Source organism: Anolis carolinensis, unplaced genomic scaffold (genome assembly GCF_035594765.1).
Source record: "Anolis carolinensis isolate JA03-04 unplaced genomic scaffold, rAnoCar3.1.pri scaffold_11, whole genome shotgun sequence".
NCBI lineage: Eukaryota > Metazoa > Chordata > Lepidosauria > Squamata > Dactyloidae > Anolis > Anolis carolinensis.
The window spans coordinates 25,697,867-25,718,110 of NW_026943822.1; the positions used below are offsets into that span (position 1 = coordinate 25,697,867).

A 20,244-nucleotide genomic window follows, 5' to 3' on the forward strand; every position below is an offset into this window, starting at 1 on the left:
GCTTAATTTGTAAAATCATAACCTAATTTGATGTGTGTGTGAGTGTGTGTGTGCCTATGTCCATGAGAGGTCAATGGGGAGGAGTGGCACTTGCCTTCCCCGCGGGTGGGCCCGGGCGCGCGCTCCGCCAGGGGGCGCCATTCGGCAAGGCTGCCGCCCGCTCTCTTCCCTTCTCCGCTTCGGCTTCGGCTTCGGCTTGGGCTTGGGCTTGGGCTTGGGCTGGGCGGGCAGCCCTTTCCCGGGCGAGGAGTGGAAGGAAGAGGGCGGCGGAGGAGGAGGAGAAGCAGCCCCCTGCCCAGGTACGGAGGAGGAGGAGGAGCAGGAGGAGGAGGAGGGGGCTGGGCTGGGGTGCGGCGGGGATCCTGGGCCGGCCTCCCCGAGGCTGAGAGAGCGTGACTCCCTCGGCGCCAGACTGCCTTCGGAAGACCAAGCCTGACACACTCGCCCCGCTCCACCCAGTTTATATATATATACTTCAAACCGAAAGAATATATATATATATATAGAGAGAGAGAGAGTCTCACTTGTCCAACACTCGCTTATCCAACGTTCTGGATTAGCCAAGGCATTTTTGTAGTCAATGTTTTCAATACATCGTGATATTTTGGTGCTAAATTCATAAATACAGTAATTACTACATAGCATTAATGTGTAATGAACTACTTTTTCTGTCAAATTTGTTGTCTAACATGCTGTTTTGGTGCTTAATTTGTGACATCCTAACCTAATTTGATGTTTAATAGGCTTTTCCTTAATCCCTCCTTATTATCCAACATATTCGCTTATCCAAGCTTCTGCCGGCCCGTTTAGCTTGGATAAGTGAGACTCTACTGTATATATATTTATGGAGTACAGTAGAGTCTCACTTATCCACTTAACAGTAATGTAGTATTTACTGTATTTACAAATTTCACACCAAAATATCACGATGCATTGAAAACATTGACTACAAAAATGCGTTGGATAATCCAGAACGTTGGATAAGTGAGACTCTACTGTATATATTTTAGGGAGTTCAAGCCGAAAAAAAATCCGGGCAGTATACCTATATATGGTACACACACACATATATACAGTAGAGTTTCACTGTGTGTATACTGTGTGTGTGTATATATATATATACACATACATACATACATACACTTTCGGCTTGAAGTATATATTTCAGGGAGTTCAAGCCAAAAGAAAATCCGGGCTGTATACCTATATATGGTACACACACACACACACATATATATATATATTATTTATTTATTATTCAAACTTATATGCCGCCACTCCCCTAGGGCTCGGGGCAGCTTACAAGAACAGGCTAAAATCTAACAATTTAAAAACATCTTAAAAACATCTTTTAAAAACATCAACAACAGAAACCAAAATAACAGAAATCAATATCAAATAATGATATTATTGTTATAATTATTTTATAGGCAGGTAAAAAAAATAATAACTATATATACATATGATGTTACTTATTCTGTTTCTGAGCTGCAAGGAGAGGAGGGTAAAAGATTATGTGTGTGTGTGTGTATTATTTATTATTACGTCTCTTTTCAGCTTGAAAACAGAATGACGCTCACAAGTCAGTTAATTACTACACTTGTGTGTTTTGTTCTATTTTAATATTTATGAGTTTTGCAAGGGCATTTTTTTTGGTAATGGTGAGAGCCGCTTTTTGTCTCAGCTGAGAGATGAAAGTGGGGTATAAATATGATAATATTTATAATATAATAATCGTCTTGCTCTGAGGCTGAGAGAGTGCGACTCCCCAATTGGGGCAGAGCAAGGCTTCGGACCCAGCGCCTGAATCCAGTGTTTAGACCTGGGTTGGTGTTGATTCCTCCCCTCTGATATTTCCGGTCTTAATGGGAGCCTTGGGATTTGATCCTCCCGCTCGGTGGGTTTTGTTCTGTTTTTACGGCCGGATGTTTTTCCCAGCGTTTGGCTGAACTTTTGTGTCCAATGCAATCAGTGCAGAGCTTGTGCTTGAGGTCTAAGAGGGTCAGGTCACATCATCTTCATCATCATCATCATTATTATTATTACTGGCAACCTTAAGGTCAGCAGTTCAGCTGGCACAAGGGTTTAACCCATTAAAACACCGCAGCTCCATTTAAAGCAATAATAATAATAATAATAATAATAATAATAATAATAATAATAATAATAATAATTTAATTTTTATACCCCGCCTCTATCTCCCCAAAGGGGACTCAGGGCAGCTTACATGGGGCCAATCCCGAATAAAAACAATAGCAATATAAAACACAACAATAGACAAGAAACATGCACCATTATAAAAATTTAAACATTAGCCAATAAAAACAAATGACAAGAACTAATAAAAACATGGATTAAAACTGAGAGGTTGTAAAAGTAGACTGGGTAAGGTGAACCATATAAATATTGTAAACATGAGGTGACTGATAAAGTGCTGCAAATACTTGGAAGTGCACATTGGGAATCATAATACCATGCCGGCTCTCGTATGAATATTTATTTGTTTGACATGATCAACAACAACATGATACTATGCCGGCTCTCATATGAATAGTTATTTGATGCGATTAATAATAATAGCTGTTTGTTTGACATGATGATTAATAGTAATAATAATAATAATAATAATAATAATAATGCAGTACTATGTTGGTTCTCATATGAATAGTTATTTGATGCGATTAATAATAATAGCTATTTGTTTGACATGATGATGATTAATAATAATAATAATAATGCAGTACTATGTTGTTCTCATATGAATAGTTATTTGATGCGATTAATAATAATAGCTGTTTGTTTGACATGATGATGATTAATAATAATAATAATAATAATAATAATAATAATAATAATGCAGTTCTATGTTGGTTCTCATATGAATAGTTGTTTGCCTGATGTGATTATTATTATTATTATTATTTTATGTCACTCGTGCGAGTCGTGCCTCTTTCTGGCTCCTCCTTCCTTCTATTTAAAGGCTGACCTTTGGACGCTTGCATTGCATTGCATTGGGCTTGGCCCAAGGTCCGAAGCCGCGGCTGCAGCCATTGGCCGGCCTTGGCAGTCTGTGCTGGGTGAGCAAGCAGCCCCGCTCAGGCCGGGGCCCCAAACAACAACAACAACAACCACAACAATGTATTTCCCATCCAATTTATTACCAAGGCAGGGTACAACAACAGCATCAGAATAGTAATAATAATAATAATAATAATAATAATGCTGTGGTGTGTTTGAAACCCTGTTTCTTTTTGATTTTGCAGCTGAGTCCATCCATCCATCCGTCTCCATGAAGAGCCTGTAACTCATGGCGGTCTTCAAGCAGCAGAAGGTGGAGGATGCCTATGAGATCGGGGAGGAGCTGGGCAGGTGAGGCCGAGCCCATTGGGGTTATTATTATTATCCGATGGCGTGTGAGACTCAAGTAGTATACACACACACACATATACATATATACATATATATGTTGTGGTAATCTCTGAGCAGTTAGACTCAATTTAACCCTCTCTGGGGGAGATTCCACCAAAAATCAGCAGAGTAGCAAAAGCAAAGCTTTCAAATGCAACACTTACTTACACGGGGTGAGAAAAGAGAAGCCTTTGTCTATTTAGGATGGCAATGGACTGCAGAGTCTCAATAAAAGTTCAAAAAGTATTTATTCAGGTAAAAAGAACTCCATTGTAGATAGAAAGGCTTGGGAGCTGTCTAGTCTACTCTAGACTGGTTTCTAAGGGAAAATAAGAAAGGAAAAATAACAAACATCTACATAGTTACATCTTGCCAGGAGAGATGGCAGGACGTGTTGTTAGCTAGAAGAACAAAGAGAGAAGAGAGTGAACCAAAATTGTTCCAACCTCATGGTCCAGTTTATTGGGGCCATAAAAGACATTCTGACCAATGAGAAGTTAGTGTCCCTAGAGATTCACATTTCTACTAACTTCAAAGTAAGGGATGTGACGTACACAGGATAGAGGGAAACACAGTAAAGCCTGTCTAGGCATGCTTTGGAAACAGGGAAAGGATTCCCTCCATCTAACTCTATCATCTATATAACTACATTTAGACTTGAGTAGTCCAGGGTGATTCCCAACAATATACACACACGCATACACTCATTTTTGTAATATATATATTCACCTTAATGAGAGAATGAGTGTGTGTTTGTCTTTTGTGTGTCTCATGTTTGTCAGAAATGACCAGCCCAGAACAAACAGGGCGCGAAGAGCCAGTGCCTGCCGGGAGTGGCCTTTTCTGGCCTGTTTGCTGAGGTTTTCCCTTAATTCAAACAGTTAAAGTGCCGTCTTGACTTGAGTCTCGTGCGCTGTCGAATCCAATGCGTACCTCCATTTGCGTAATCATAATCTTTGGCCGTGTCTTCCTGCTCAGCGGGCAGTTTGCGCTGGTGCGCCGGTGCCAGGAGCGGTCCTCGGGGGCCTGGTTTGCGGCCAAGTTCATCCGGAAGCGGCAGAGCCGGGGGAGCCGGCGGGGGGTGCGGCGCGAGGAGATCCAGCGCGAGGCCGGCATCCTGCGCAGGGTCCGGCACCACAACGTCATCCGCCTCCACGACGCCTTCGAGGACAAGACCGACGTCGTCCTCGTCCTGGAGCTGTGCGTGGGGTTGTGGCCACACGGCCCGGGGGGGGGGGGGGAGGGAGGGAGGGAGGGCCACGGGCAGGGCCGGCCCTAGGTAATTTTCAAGTGTAGGCGAACAGAATTCACTGAAAAATAAAAGCGTTGGGTAAGCGAAAATGTTTGATAATAAGGAGGGATTAAGGAAAAACCTATTAAACATCAAATTACATTAAGATTTTACAAATTAAGCACCAAAACATGATGTTTTACCACAAATCAACAGAAAAAACAGTTCAATACCTTGCGGAGTCAGGCCGCAGGAGACGGGAGTTGCCTCGATGGCGCCCCCCACAGGATGGCGCCACAGGCAACTGCCTAGTTGGCCTGGCGGTTGAACCGCCTCTGGCCACGGGGTCCCACGCCTGGTGTGGCCCGTCATCTCCAGCTGGCCGGCCCACCCGCCCACCCACCCATGCAGGCAGGCAGGCCTCTTTGAGACGGGCGCCACGGGTGTCTCTCTCCCGCGCAGGGTGTCCGGAGGGGAGCTGTTTGAGTTCCTGTCGCAGAAGGAGTCCCTGAGCGAGGAGGAGGCCGTCCAGTTCCTCCGCCAGATCCTCGACGGCGTCCACTACCTCCACGACAACAAGATTGCACACTTTGACCTCAAGGTGAGGAGGAGGAGGAGGAGCCTTTGAAGAACAAATGAACAACAACAAACAAACAAATCTATTGATGTTAATATATTCATGTTGCTGGCCCCCTTGTCCTAAGGGGTGGGTGTCCACCTGGACATGTCTCTTTTTCCTCCCGTGTCCCTCCCTCCCTCCAGCCGGAGAACATCATGCTCCAGGACCGGAGCCTCCCCGTCCCGCACATCAAGCTGATCGACTTTGGCCTGGCCCACGAGATCGAGGAGGGCGTGGAGTTCAAGAACATCTTTGGGACCCCCGAATTCGTGGGTGGGTCCGCCTTGCGCCCCCCTGCGCCCCCCTTGGGCCCTTTGTCCAGAGCCCCACACGCCTCCCCATCGTTTCTCTCTCTCTTCCAGCGCCCGAAATCGTGAACTACGAGCCCCTGGGCCTGGCAGCGGACATGTGGTGAGGACGCGGCCCCCCTCCCCCCTGCGCTTGGAGGGGCAACGAGGGCTCCCTCCCCCCCCCCCCCCGGTCTCTTGACCTGGACGTTTCCTCAGAGTGATCCCTCCCTTCCTTCCTTCTTTCTGTAGGAGCATCGGGGTCATCACCTACATCCTGTGAGTACGGATCCATGGGGCTCAGCCTTGCAGGAATCAAGGTGGAACTGGGGTGGAGGACACTACGGGGCTTGAGCCCACACCTCACTGGAGCTAAGCCCCTCCCTCTTCCTCTTCCCCTTCCTCTTCCTCTTCCCCTTCCTCCCTTCCCCAGGCTGAGCGGGGCCTCTCCCTTCCTGGGGGAGACCAAGCAGGAGACCTTGTCCAACATCTCGGCCGTCCGCTACGACTTTGACCCGGCCCTCTTTGGCCGCACCAGCCACCTGGCCAAGGACTTCATCCGCAGGCTCCTCCTCAAGGACACGCGGTCAGTTGACCCTCTCGGCCCGCCCGCCCACCCAGGCCCTTCTCCTTGGGATTCAGGCAGGCCGCCTTTCTCTAGATGTTGTTTTCTTCTCTCTCCTTCCAGGAAGCGCCTCACCATCCAAGAAGCCCTTTCTCACGCTTGGATCATGGTAAGACTAGAAGGCCAGGCTCCGCATAAAACCTGTAGGCAAACTTCGTCCCTCCAGGTGTTTGGGACTCCAACTCCCACCATTCCTAACAGCCTCAGGCCCCTTCCTTTCCCCCCTCAGGCCATGAGATCATGCCAGACGCACCTGGGCTTCAAGGACTTCTCACGGGTTCTCTCAGAACGCCGAATTAGTCTATTCTTCACTCCCTCTGTTCTCAAACCTAATCTGGCTTCTCGGGAAAACTCCCCAGTTTCACAAGCGAACTGAGGAGGCTGAGGGGGAAGAGGAAGGGGCCCAAGGCTGTTAGGAATGGTGGGAGTTGCAGTCCAGAACACCCGGAGGGACAAAGTTTGCCCATGCCTCGTATACCTCTTGCATGAGTAGGGAGCAGGGTATAGGTTTCCTCCCTTTACAGAGGAGAGTTGTGTGTCTTTTTGCACTTTTGTGGCTGGTGTGCCGTTGTGCTCGGAAGCACATGGGTAGCATGGCAAACCCATGCCCGATGCACCCCTTGGGGTGTGTGATGTGAGCAGACAGTATATATCATGCATAAATGGGAGGTTGTTACAGGTTTTCTCCCTTTACAGGGAGAGTTGTGTGTATTTTTCCACTTCTTTCGTGCCTGGTGTGCCGTTTTTGTGTTGTGCACGGAAACACATGAGTAGTCTGGTAGACCTGGGTTTGTGCTGTGTTTGTGTTGTGCATGGAAACACATTGGTTTTCTCCCTTTACAGTGGAGAATTGTGTACCTTTTTGCACTTCTTTTGTGCCTGGCATGCTGTGTTTGTGTTGTGCACGGATTCCTCTTTTAACAGGAGATTATTGTGTATCTTTTTGCACTTCTTTTGTGCCTGGCATGCTGTGTTTGTGTCGTGCACGGATTCCTCTTTTAACAGGAGATTATTGTGTATCTTTTTGCACTTCTTTTGCGCCCGGTGTGCTGTGCTTGTGTCGTGCACGGATTCCTCTTTTTACAGGAGACTGTTGTGTGTCTTTCTGCACTTCTTTTGCGCCTGGCGTGCCGTGTTTGTGTCGTGCACAGAAAGGCTCTTGTCGCATGTTGGACCCGCACCCAGTGTGCGCTTGGCGTCCTTGTGGTGCCTGCCGTGTGACCCCAAACCCCATCCGCCAGTGACACGCTGCTTCTCCCCGAAGAGGCGCCTTGGTGGGGCGGAGGGCCCGGAGGCGGCCGGCCGGGGCGGTCCGGAGGGCGGGGGCCTGAAGACGCAGCGGCTGCGGGAGTACACGCTCCAGAGCCACTCCAGCATGCCCCCCAACCACACGTACGCCGACTTCGGGCGCTTTGCGGGCGTGGTGGAGGCCGTGCGCGGGATGGAGCGGCGCTTCGGGGCCCTGGCGTCCGCGCACGACGCCCTGCAGGAGGACCTGGAGGGCCTGGCCGCCGCCCTGGCCGAGAAGGAGGCCCGGTGCCGGGCGGAGCGCGAGGGCGCGCGGCACGAGCTCTCCCGGCTGAAGTACGAGTTCCGCAAGGCGGGGGCCGCCAAGAGGCAGCTGCAGGCCGAGGCGCGGGCCGTGCGGGACGGGGTCGACGGGGCCCTGGGGAGGCTGCGCGGGATGCAGGCGCGCTTCCAGGCCCTGCAGGAGGAGGCCCAGGAGGGGCTCGCCTTCTTCAACAACGCCCTCGCGGAGCTGCTCACCGGCGAGCCCCTGCGCGCCACCCCGGGACCCCCGTGACGGCACCCCCACCTGGGAGGGGGGCTGGCTCTGGTTTGTCCCCACAAATAACACCTTGTAACAAAAATGTGAAAAGTGGTCTGAAAGTGTCATTCCTGTGTGATTAATTGTGTGCCAATTCCACACAGACAGAGGGAGTCAGAAACACTGGGATGCCTGTGGTGGAGGAAAAATAGAACATCCAGGGTGAAATTTGTTGTGGTAATCTCTGAGCGGTTAGACTCAATTCAACTCTCTCTGGGGGAGATTCCACCAAAATGTAGCAGAGTAGCAAAAGCAAAAGCTTTCAAGTGCAGCAGTTACTTACACGCGGTGAGCAAAGAGAAGCCTTTCAACTTAGGATGCCAATGTAGTGCAGAGTCTCAGTAAAAGTTCAAAAAGTATTTATTCAGATAAAAAGAACTCCATTGTAGATAGAAAGGCTTGGGAGCTGTCTAGTCTACTCTAACTGGTTTCTAAGGAAAAATAAGAAAGGAAAAATAACAAACATCTACATAGTTAGATCTTGCCAGGAGAGACAGCAAGATCATCATCATCATCATCATCATCATCATTTAATTACTTATTAATCGCCCTCCATCCAAGATGCTCTAGGCGATTTACAAGATAAAATTGTAAAGGATAAAAATACATACATATAAATATTGATAAAATTAACATAGATTAAAAGCTCTAGTAAAGAGCCAGATGCTGCTTGTTAGCTAGAAGAACCAAGGGGGAGGAAGGAACCAACCTCATGGTCCAGTTTATTGGGGCCATAAAATGTTCTGACCAATGAGAAGTTAATGTCACTAAAGAGTCTCATTTCTACTAACTTCAAAGTAAGGGATGTGATAGAGTGAACACACAGTAAAGCCCGTCTAGGAAAGGATTCCCTCAGTCTAACTCTATCATCATCTGACTACATCTAGACTTGAGTCGTCCAGGGTGATTCCCAACAAAACTGCCCCCGAATGAAAGCCTTCCCTCGGGCGGTGGGCAGCGTGGTGTTTGTGGGGGACGCGCTCACGGCGCCCGCCATAACCGGCAGTGTCACTGGAGGGAGGGCCGTGGGTGTCTCCTGAGTGGTGGGAGCGAGAGCTGTTTGTGCAAGTGGACACCCCACCCACGTGTATAGATAAAACTTGCAATACTGAACAATAATAATAATAATAAATTTATAGATTTTTTTTAAAAAGATGAATATTGGGAAGAACATCCCGATGGTGAGTAAAATGAGTCACCTGGGAGGGAGGCCATTTGTCGGGAGGGCTTTGGTGGTGTCTCTCGGGGAGGTGGGCCGGATGGGTGGCCTCTGGGGGGCCCTTCCAACGCTAGGGTTCTACGGAACGAGTCAGGCCTGGAGCTTTGTAGCTCTTACGGGGTCCAAAGCCACACTGTGCATGTGTTTGTTGTCTGTCTTGTTTCTCAGCCCACGGACACGCACCAGGCCATGGCCCGGCGGGAGTCGGAGGTCAACCTGGAAAACTTCAAAAAGCAATATGCCAGGCGGCGCTGGAAGGTAAGGTTTTGGGGTTTGTGCTATTTTTACTCATTTGTTGTGTCGGAAGTGAGTTGCGAATACAGTTATAATGTAGGTTTTGGGTCTGGCCTGCCACTTTTGGACTCTTGCTTGCTGAGGGGTTCCTGCAAGTATCTCTGTAGATCTTAGGAAGCTATTGGGCAGTGATGGCACGATCGTCAGCATAGATTAAAATATTATTCCAACTTGCCAGAGACTCTGCATCTCGTGGTGCCAGAGCGCAGTCGCCCAGCCTTCTGTGTGCCGAGGAGGGAGTCTCTCATCCGGCCTCAGCCACTGATTGAGGTTCCGGGTTTTAGCCTGCCACTTTTGGACTCTTGCTTGCTGAGGTGTTCCTGCGAGTATCTCCCGCATTGGTGAAGGGGCCCCAGCGGAGACCAGTGGAGACCCGCTTCCCCTCCTGTGGCAGGGAGTCCCACAGGTCGTGCTTTTCAGTTGCATGACGGGGCTTCCTCTCCTTTCTTTCCCTCCGCAGCTCACGTACAGCGTGGTCTCCCTCTGCAACCATCTCTCGCGTTCCCTGCTCAGGAACGTCCACTTCGGTCAGGGCGACAACGACAACGACAAGGACGGAAGTGTGGTGAGGCCCGGTTCTTCCTCCTAGAGACCTTTAAGGTGCGGCCGTACTGCGCCTCCCATTGCTCCCTGAGTCTAATAGCACGGCTGGGATGTGCAGTTTCCAACGGCGTCCAAAGAACAATCCCCAAGGCTACAGGCACTGGATTTGGTCGGACTTGAATCTGGAGACCTTGGCAAGTCACGCTCTCTCAGCCTCAGGGCAGGGTGATGGCAATTTGCCTCTGGACCCGTCCAATATAATATAGTAAGAATACACTAATATAATATAATTATAATAATTATAATCGGCGCTGACAAAATCACCATCCAATTTGGATCTGCACGCATTTGCTGATACATGGCACAGTCCTAGACACTTGGGAAGTGTTTGATGTGACCCAAGACAACAGCCAGAAGAGTGATCTTGTTTACTGCGTACTCATCTTGTTGTGTATCTACTCATCATCATCATCATCATCATCATAATCAGATTGTACTTTTGCCACCGTTGCCTTCTGCTCTGGACCCTGGTTGCCTCCAGAACTGTGTCCAGCACTCAAACCATACTGGGAACCTTATTATTAAACAATAATAACAACATGATTATTTTTGTTCCTGGGTCAGAAATGTCATTGATTCCCATTTGGTTCTATCCTGGAACATTATCTATCTATACACATAATAAAAGCGAACGTATGTGGGTGTGTATTCCTACCAGCTGTTAGGAATTGTGGGAGTTGCAGTCCCAAACACCTGGAGGGCAGGAAGGAGGGCCCAAGTTGGCCCAGGCCTGCAATAAGTAATTCATAACCACAGATGGAGCCTCCGGTGGCCTAGGGGATAAAAGCCTCGTGACTTGAAGGTTGGGTGGCTGACCTGAAGGCTGCCAGGTTCGAATCCCGCCCGGGGAGAGCGCGGATGAGCTCCCTCTCTCAGCTCCAGCTCCATGCGGGGACATGGTAAAACATCAAAACATCCGGGCAACGTCCCCTGGGCAACGTCCTTGCAGACGGCCAATTCTCTCACTCCAGAAGCAACTCCGGTTGTTCCTGACACGGAAAAAAAATAATAACCACAGATGCTGCTGCTGCTGCAGGTGAGGCCGGGAGGGGCGGCGGCGGGGGCGGTTCCTGGGCCTGCCTGCAGGGGGCGCGCGGGGGCGAGGCAAGGGCCGCCGCCCTCGGCTCCTGCTGGTGCTCTCGCGAGGCTTGGTGGGCGGCGGGCGAGTCTCGCGCGACTTTGGGCGGCCCCGCCCCTCCCCTCCTCTTGGTTGACGAGACGCCGCCGCCGCCGTCGACGCCGCTGCCGCTTCTCTTTCTCTTTTCCTGCCGAAGAGGAAGGAAGGAAGGAAAGACAGGTGAGGAAGAGAGCGGAAGAGAGGGGAAGAGAGGGGAAGGCCCCACGCACCTGCGGGGAAAGGGGCAGGGCTGGCAGGGGCAGGGCTGGCAGGGGCCTTCTTGGGCCCCTCAGGCCTCGTCTCCGTCACCGCCACTCTGGTCGGAGTGGGACTTCAGTCTCTGTGGAGAGACCCTGGGATAGCTGTTTATCTATACCTACTGCCTTTCCCTTTCTATTATTGTTATTATTATTATTATTATATTATTATTTCAGTCTCTGTGGAGATACCAGGGGATATCTGTTTAGCTATCTATCTATACCTAGTGCCTTTCCCTTTATTATTATTGTTATTGTTATATTAGTATATTGTTATTTCAGTCTCTGTGGAGATACCATGGGATATTTGTTTATCTATCTATCTAGCTATCTAGCTATATTTACCTAGTGCCTTTCCCTTTATTATTATTATTATTATTATTATTATTATTATTATTATTGTTATATTAGTATATTATTATTTCAGTCTCTGTGGAGATACCATGGGATAGCTGTTTATCTATCTATATTTACCTAGTGCCTTTCCCTTTCTATTATTATTTTTATTATTATTGCTATATTAGTATATTATTATTTCAGTCTCTATGGAGATACCATGGGATATCTGTTTATCTATCTATATTTACCTAGTGCCTTTCCCTTTCTATTATTATTTTTATTATTATTGCTATATTAGTATATTATTATTTCAGTCTCTATGGAGATACCATGGGATATCTGTTTATCTATCTATATTTACCTAGTGCCTTTCCCTTTCTATTATTATTTTTATTATTATTGCTATATTAGTATATTATTATTTCAGTCTCTATGGAGATACCATGGGATATCTGTTTATCTATCTATATTTACCTAGTGCCTTTCCCTTTCTATTATTATTATTATTATTATTATTGCTATATTAGCATATTATTAATTCAGCCTCTGTGGAAATACCATGGGATATTTGTTTATCTATCTATACCTAGGGCTTTACCCTTTCTATTATTATTATTATTATTATTATTATTATTGCTATATTAGTATATTATTATTTCAGTCTCTGTGGAAATACCATGGGATATTTGTTTATCTATCTATACCTAGGGCTTTACCCTTTCTATTATTATTATTATTATTATTATTATTGCTATATTAGTATATTATTATTTCAGTCTTTATGGAGATACCATGGGATATCTGTTTATCTATCTATACCTAGTGCCTTTCTCTTTCTATTATTATTATTATTGCTATATTAGTATATTATTATTTCATTCTCTGTGGAAATACCATGGGCTATCTATATATCTCGTGCCTTTCCCTTTCTATTATTATTATAATATAATAATTACTTATTATTTCAGTTGTATGGAGACAGTATGGCTTGTGTATACATATATATGTGTGTGTGTGTGTGTGTATATATATATATATATATATATAGTGCCATTCCTTTTCTATTAGTATTATATTACAGTATATATTATATCAGTCTGTGTGGTGATAGTATGGGCTGCCTCATATATGTGTGTGTATATATATATATATAGAGAGAGAGAGAGAAAGCCTTTCCTTTTCTATTATTATTATTGTTGTTGTTATTATTGTTATTTCAGTCTGTATTGAGATAGTATGGGCTGCCTCATATATATAGTCAGATAGATAGATTCATTCATGTATATATACAGTAGAGTCTCACTTATCCAAGATAACCGGGCCAGCAGAACCTTGGATAAGCGAAAATGTTGGATAATAAAGAGGGATTTTATAAAAGCCTATTAAACATAAATTATTACATTATGATTTTACAAATTAAGCACCAAAAGCACATCATGCTTTACAACAAATTGACCAAAAAAAGTAGTTCAATACACAGTAATGTTATGTAGTAATTACTGTATTTACGAATTTAGCATCAAAACATTGCAACATTTACTACAAAATCATTGACTACTAAAAGGCAGACTGCCTTGGATAATACAGAACATTGGATAAGTGAAGCTTGGATAAGTGTGTAAGCTTGGACTACTGTGTGTGTGTGTGTGTGTGTGTGTGTGTGTGTGTGTGTGTATATATATATATATATATATATATATATATATATATATATATATATATGGTCTTTCCCTTTCTGTTATTATTATATAATATAGCCAGTTTGGCTCTCTTCAGTTGACTCCAAAAGCTGTCTTGGTATCTTCTTCTTTTTGCAGCTGTTATACATTTGCGCAACTTGTGGTTTTGCAATCCTCACCAAGAATCGCTTTGTTTGGTTGCAAGAGCGTTTCAATTGCCCAACCCATAGTGGTTGGATTGGACAGGCAGGGTTATTTCCCGACTCTGGGGGATGGTGCTCATCTCCATTTCTACGCCGAAGAGCCGGCATTGTCCGTAGGCACCTCCAAGGTCGTGTGGCCAGCATGACTTCATGGAGCACCGTTAACTTGTCCGAATGAGATGTGCAGGGCCCTTTCCTGGATGTGCAACTTATATTGCAAACATTGTGTAATGCATTGAGTCTGCTTTCAACAGTGGATCTACCCTAGGTGCAGCTCTCCACCAAGAGCCAGGCAATATTATTAATCTACCCTGACCTATGATTCAGATCCCAATTCAGAAATGGAAACCCATTGGGTGCCCATGGATAGTTGCAAACTCTTTGATGGGTTTGTCTTAGGATCTGTGTAGGTTGGCAATGACTTGAAGGCACCCAACAAGCATGTCCACATGTAGATACAGTTTCTATCATTGAAGCATAGATATGCCTTTAGTTGCCACTGGAAACCTGCTGTCATTTGGGCTCAATCTGTGTCACATGTGTGAGATTAATTCCCAGAGCTTTTGCGGAAAATGATTACACTTTGCCACACTACAATTTACATTCCTGGGTTATAAATGACATTTCCTAATTGGGTCTATCATTAAAAAAACATGGAAAAAGTGTATTAAACTGCAACAACATTGTTTCTATGGGAGGGACATCCTTTAGCACATTTTGTTATAGTTTTAAAATGAATATCTCCTCATCAAGTCTCATAGTTTGTGGCAGCCACCAAAATGAAGTTTCTGGAGTAGAACTACTTTCGATGTAAAGATTGCACAATTCAACAGGAAACAACACTTAAACTAGAAACTGGATTTTTTTCAAATATTGTAGCATAGTGTTATAATCTACCCTGAGATGACAACCTCTGCTATTGCGTCCCCCTCACAATGTTTCTATTTGTCATGGCTGCCATACCTTTTGCCTGTGCGCACTCTTCAGCATTTATGTTTTGCAGAAGTTGCCCATTTCATTTTGGCACTTCTGCCGATGACTAAGGGAAATGTGCTGAAGAGTAATCTCTAAGGGAAGCCTCCTGAAGCTTTCCCTGCCCCCTTCGTTCTCCTGTTTCCCATCCTTTCCTTCTCTTTAAGCACATCCATTAGTGGTGCTGGTGGGGTGTGCTTTGCCTTATATCACCTTATGATGGGGTGGTAGCTCACAACCGACTGTCGTTGTAGCGAGGACGTTCCCTTATCTCTAAGGGAAAAGAATAAAGAAGAGATCAACTTGGTTATCGTCCCCACTCACCGTTCTTATTCTTTTTTTTTTTTGCATGGATGGAGCAGCTATGAAAAAATGTTTTGCTGATAAGATGCTTAATGCAGGCATAGGCAAGGTGGTGAACTGTTCCTGTATGTGTGACCTTTTCAGCTTCCCTTGTCAGGAAGGGCACTTTTCCTCGTGGTTACTGAAACACACAGTCAGCTTTTCTCTGCTGATGGTTGAGTGCTGTGCTTGCTGTCTGCAGGAAGCCAATCTGGGGGCTTATCACACTACTAGAGCTGAAAAAGGAGGCAAAGAGTATGCATCCCACCTGAAATCCTGTGGCTTCAGAATCCTGGGATTTATAGTTTAGGGAAGGGGCCTTTATAATGACCAGCCAGGGAGGTCCAGGATCTCACTAAACTACAAACCTTAGAATGTTGCAGGGGGAAGAGGCAGCCTCAGGTTTAAAGGTGATATGCGCACTCTTTGCTTACTCTTTGGCCTTCCCTCCTGGTGTTTTGGACTTCCACTCCCACCATTCCTAACAGCCTCAGGCCTGTTTGATTTCTCCCTCAGCCTCCTCAGTTCCCTTGTGAGAAACTGGGGAGTTTTCCTGAGATGCCAAATTAGGCTTGAGAATGGAGGGAGTGAAGAATAGACTAATTAGGCATTCCGAAAGAATTGGTGGGAAGTCCTTGAAGCCCAGGTGTGTTTGGCATGATCTCATGGCCTGAGGGGGAAAAGGAAGTGGGATCTGAGACTGTTGGGAGTGGTGGGAGTTGAAGTCCAAAACACCTGGAGGGCCTAAGTTTGCCCATTCCTGCTGTAGTGTGATAAAGCTCTGGAACATTAATTTCTGACTTTCTTGGGAGTTGATGGAGCATCCAAGACAACACTTGACATCCTGTTACTGGCCGCCAAATGGTCTCTGTTCCAAACCATTGGAAGTCAATGTGAGCCTTCTCCTCAATACAGGTCATCCCTTGAGGTTGTGGCGGTGAACATGCCATTGTGAGACCCGGCCAGGATCGCTCTCATAGGAGCGGCGAGATCAAAGGAGGACAAGGTAAACACCGCCATCGTTGTGGCTGTTTGGGTTGGCAGCGGGAGGTGGATAGGTTTCATCCTTGAACCCCAAAGCGGTGAGAGCTGTTGACCAAGCGAATGGCCTCTTGTGACGGGTCCAGTGTCATCAAACTGGCTGGAGCGTTTCCAGGCAACTCTAGAAAGAGTGTTCCTTTCTGGAACACTGGAGATGAGGGACAGTCGTATTTAAAGAGCCTACCTTGCCCACGTTTGTTTGCGCCGGGGCCACAATCTGGTGGCTTTGCGCCGGCGCTCGGCATTCTGAATGCACTTTGTGTTGATTATGTAGAGGAGCGTTACATAAACCGACAAACCATGCCGCCTGGAAGCCAAGGGCCGAAGGTTCTTCTGAACCAGACTAGAATCCCAGCTGAAGGTTGTGAGGCCGTTATGGGTCGTAGTTGGGACAAAAAAAAGAAGAAGCCTGTGAAATGCTTTATAGAGCAGGCAATGTGGACCTTTGTGAAGGATTCACAGTGGCGCTGAGGTTGCGCTCTGTTAAACCCCATTCCGTTCACAATAAGGCGGCCACAGACTGGAACCAGAAGTGTTTGGGAGTTGAAGTTCAAAAACAACTAGAGGGAGAGCCAGTTTTTGCCCATGCTTGCACTAGACAATCTGATAGATAGTCCTGGCTTGGCCTTCTAGTGCAAGGCCCTATCCAGTTTCTGAGGCATGTCTGGAAGTCCCACCAAGTCTGCTGAGGCTGATTTATGTCTTGTTTTGCTCTGGGCTGACGAGCTGCTGAGGGAGAGGAGCTTTCTTCTCTCTCTTGAGAGATTGTCCAAAGGACCTTCCAGGCCAGCCCTCTATCCCAGGATCTGATCCCAAGTTTTCTGTTTATCCCATATTATCTGGCAGTGGGGACTCATAAAATCCAGTTTAAAGCAGAAAACCTTGGATCAGATCCTGGGATAGCGGGCTTGCCTGGAAGGGCTCTTAGTTTCGTGAATCCTGCCAATGGAGGAGTGGCCGCCATGTGCCTTTATTGAAACAGAAACAATCTCTTTATTTTACTGAGGAATCCAGGTAACCTTAGACAATCAATAGAGCAAAAAATACACCATGGTGACCCTTTTTTGGGGAGATGGGTAGGATTTTGTAGAGATGTGTGGGCTGGGACATACGTCTCTGTGACAAGGAGCACATGCACACAATGGCAGCTCAGCGGAGTGTGGGCTTTCATTACACTCCTCAACGCATTTGGTGTTCCTAGGAGATATTTCTGGCACATTTTCTGACTGTCTGGAGAATCAGCAGGCCGTTTTGACAGCATATCAGCACCCGTCTGGGTCTTAGACGAGTCTTTGCAGGTGATAAGGGTACTAAAGTCCAGCATTTTTTGTGGGGTAAGCTATTTTGAATACTAAATAACGATACTCTAAAAGCTATGCTTCTTTGCAGAATGGCAAAACTTTGTAATTGGGTGTCTCTTTGGTGAGACCTTGCCCATGCCTGTAACACTTGCTCTAGGTTTTTCCAATTTGTGCAAGGGTTTAGGAACCTAAAATAGAGAGAGAGCACAACCCGGAAAAATTAAAATCTGATGTTGTCACTGAGAAACTTCCAGCGCTGAGTGGCCGCCACATGCTTTGGCCGTGCCAACGCTCTATTGTGTTAAAACTGTGGCTTTGCTCTTGTTTCTGGACGCCATTGCTTAGCGTTGTTCTCTGGAATATGCTCAACTGCATCCTTACCACATTTCCTTCAAAGCCTTTCCGTGGTTGGAGCACGCTTTCAGTCTCAGGCCTCGTGCAGCGGAGCGTGGCAGATTTGAAGGCAGTGCAAGTTCACCCTGTGAGATAAAGCCCTTTTTTCCTGTCAGCACAATGCAAACACTTCCAAAGAAAGTGTGCATTGTTCAGGAAGGGATGCCGCACGTCCTCCTTTCCTTCAGAGACATGTTGCGATCTGTTGATGAAGTGGAAACGAGGACTTCTTGGTTCGGTAACAGGCCTTGTGCTGAATGCAGAAAGAGGCATGCAGCTGCAATTGGTTGGCAACTGCGTTGAAGCGAAAGGTCACAGGGATTCTTGTTGGTTCCAGCCGTGGTGTTCTTCTGTGGGGCAATGCAAGCCAAACAGGGAGATCCTTGTCTTCCGAGCCTTGAATGCTGACACTTGGGGAGATGGCAGAAAGGGCGAAAGAAAGAGGAATAGTGGGTGAGGGTCAGCTAATGGCAGGGCAGGTATACTTAGGGATTCAGTGGGTAGCTTGCGTCGTATGTGGTTGCCACTGAAAGTGGCCACTCTTTGCCTTCTCCCACCTTCCTTCTTCCCCTTAATAAGATCTGACAGGTGTGTCAGTGGGTAAGATGACATCAGCATGGATGTGAACATCTCAGTGTGATGTCATCATGTTGCATTTTTGTTCTTCCAGGCATCATAATAATAATACTATAAGCAAGAGAAGGGATGGCCCCTGGCTTTCGTCTGTTTCCCTTTTGCCTTCTGAGGGCCCTTTTAAAAGCATCATCTCAGCATGAAACTGCTTCCTGCCAGGCAGAAGAGTGACTGAAACACCCGAGTCCAAGCCTATCGAACTGAAATATGGAGACAAGAATGTGTCCTAATATTAGCATGTTCAGCTGTTTATATTTTTAAAATATAATCTCCTTCTTGTGTTCCTTGGTTTTATTTTTCTTTCTTTCTTCACTTACCAGCGTGGACAGTTTCCAACTTCCAATATTGATTTCTTTCACCCCTTTGTCCTTATTTTCCTGAGCACTCTGCCAACCAAATAGTCCTCCTTAATGGCCCTCTCCGGAAAGATGAAGCATGCTCATCAAAAGATATGCTTTTATTTACTACATTTGTATATAGCCTTTCTGCCAAGGTCTTGAAGGTGGTTTGCATTCTGTACTAAAGGCATGTAATAAAATAAGGAATAGGCAGAAAGGAGTTAAATACAGAGATTTGTGGTGTGATGGAGCATCATATTGATCACATGCGAGGGCTGAAGATCCCATTGGTCTTGCTGTGTTATTTTTTGCTGTCTCAGTACAGTGTTGTGAGCTTCACATAGGTTCAATTCCCTCCTCTCTGTGTGTTCTCTTTTTGCCCACTACTAGTCACGGCATAATCGGAGGTTTCTGCATTGTGCTGGGTTGTGTCTGAAGCATTCCTGCCTCAAAACAGTGTTTTTGGCACTAAGTTTGTGAGTGAAGCTGGGAGAAGCCAGGCCTGGGGGCCTCCCCAACCCATAGGGCCAGAAATGAAAGGAGGAAGGTGATTGGGTACGGTCTAAAACCGTACATGACTTCAGTGTTATCCTATTTCTGCCTAGTACTCACACGGTGAGCCAACAGATGCCTATGGAATGATATAAGCAGGGCCTCCCACCCCGAGTGTGTTTCCGCCTGATAGCAAAACGGGCTGCGTCTCCCACCTGGCTTGTTTTGATGGTGGAGAAACTAAGGCTTTCCTGTGTTGTTGAAGGCTTACATGGCTGGAACCACTGGGTTGCTGTGAGTTTTCCAGGCTGTCTGGCCATATTCCAGAAGCATTCCCTCCTGACATTTTGCCCACATATATGGCAGTCATCCTCAGAGGTTGTGAGGTCTGTTGGAAACTAGGCAAGTGGGGTTTATGTATCTCTGGAAGGTTCAGGGTGGGAGAAACAACTCTTGTCTGTTGGCGGCAAGTGTGGATGTTGCAATTAATCACCTTGATTATCATTGAATGGCCTTGAAGATTCAAAGCCTGACAGCTTCCTGCTTGGAAGAATCCTTTGTTGGGAGGTGTTAGCTGGCCCTGATTGTTTCATGCCTGGAATTTCCATTTTCAAAGTGTTGTCCTGATTTTGGAGTTTTTTTAAATACTGGTAGCTGTATTGTGTTCCTTTTCATGGTTTCCTCATTTCTTTTGAAATTCTCCACGTGCTTGTGGATTTCAATGGCTTCTCTGTGTCGTCTGACATGGTGGTTGTGAGAGTAGTCCAGCATTTCTGTGGGAAAGACTTTCCTCCCCCCCCCCCCCCATTTCCCAGGCCTTGCCGCTCCCCACAGCCCCCCATGCTTTCTCTGGAATCAAGGTTTGATTCCTGTTTCCTAGCTGGCGGAAGCTCATCACATCCTTGGTAAACAGCAACATTTTTTGTGGTGTCAGGAGACTTGTAAGGATTGCATCCTAGAGATGCACACGAGGTGTTATGCAAACCAGACAAAAGAATAAGCACGCTGATTCGTATCTTCCGC

The 20,244-nt window shown here is 46.4% G+C and overlaps 2 protein-coding genes across 14 annotated transcripts in view; both read left to right on the forward strand.

Annotated features, from left to right (window-relative positions):
- Positions 1–145: 145 nt before the first annotated feature.
- Positions 146–10,657, forward strand: dapk2 (death associated protein kinase 2). 5 transcript variants are annotated; one of them, XM_062963302.1, is made up of 11 exons: positions 146–299; positions 3,264–3,369; positions 4,387–4,608; positions 5,102–5,240; positions 5,402–5,531; positions 5,621–5,669; positions 5,798–5,824; positions 5,979–6,131; positions 6,234–6,279; positions 7,435–9,475; positions 9,972–10,657. In XM_062963302.1, the coding sequence occupies exons 2-10, from the start codon at positions 3,308–3,310 to the stop codon at positions 7,972–7,974; spliced, it is 1,368 nt and encodes a 455-aa protein (XP_062819372.1). In that variant the 5' UTR covers positions 146–299; positions 3,264–3,307; the 3' UTR covers positions 7,975–9,475; positions 9,972–10,657. The 5 variants fall into 5 exon arrangements, with proteins under 5 accessions (XP_062819372.1, XP_062819373.1, XP_062819374.1 ...); XM_062963303.1 differs by lacking the exon at positions 146–299 and adding an exon at positions 2,998–3,077; XM_062963304.1 differs by lacking the exon at positions 146–299 and adding an exon at positions 3,075–3,165.
- A 602-nt stretch (positions 10,658–11,259) lies between these two features.
- herc1 (HECT and RLD domain containing E3 ubiquitin protein ligase family member 1) overlaps positions 11,260–20,244 on the forward strand; it is a 61,297-nt gene continuing 52,312 nt past the window's right edge. For 8 of the 9 annotated variants that reach the window (XM_062963285.1, XM_062963289.1, XM_062963288.1 and 5 more), the window contains exons 1-2: positions 11,260–11,411; positions 15,939–16,029. The gene's annotated coding sequence lies outside the window, so the exon portion shown is untranslated. The remainder of the gene's footprint in view (positions 11,412–15,938; positions 16,030–20,244) is intronic. The other variant, XM_062963286.1, reaches the window with a different exon arrangement.

Bases quoted from the DNA above. Each gene is read 5' to 3' on its own strand.
- dapk2 (XM_062963302.1), top strand. From the start codon at position 3,308: ATGGCGGTCTTCAAGCAGCAGAAGGTGGAGGATGCCTATGAGATCGGG. The intron at 3,370-4,386 runs GTGAGGCCGAGC...CTTCCTGCTCAG, and splicing joins ATCGGGGAGGAGCTGGGCAG to CGGGCAGTTTGCGCTGGTGC. The intron at 5,670-5,797 runs GTGAGGACGCGG...TTCTTTCTGTAG, and splicing joins GGCCTGGCAGCGGACATGTG to GAGCATCGGGGTCATCACCT.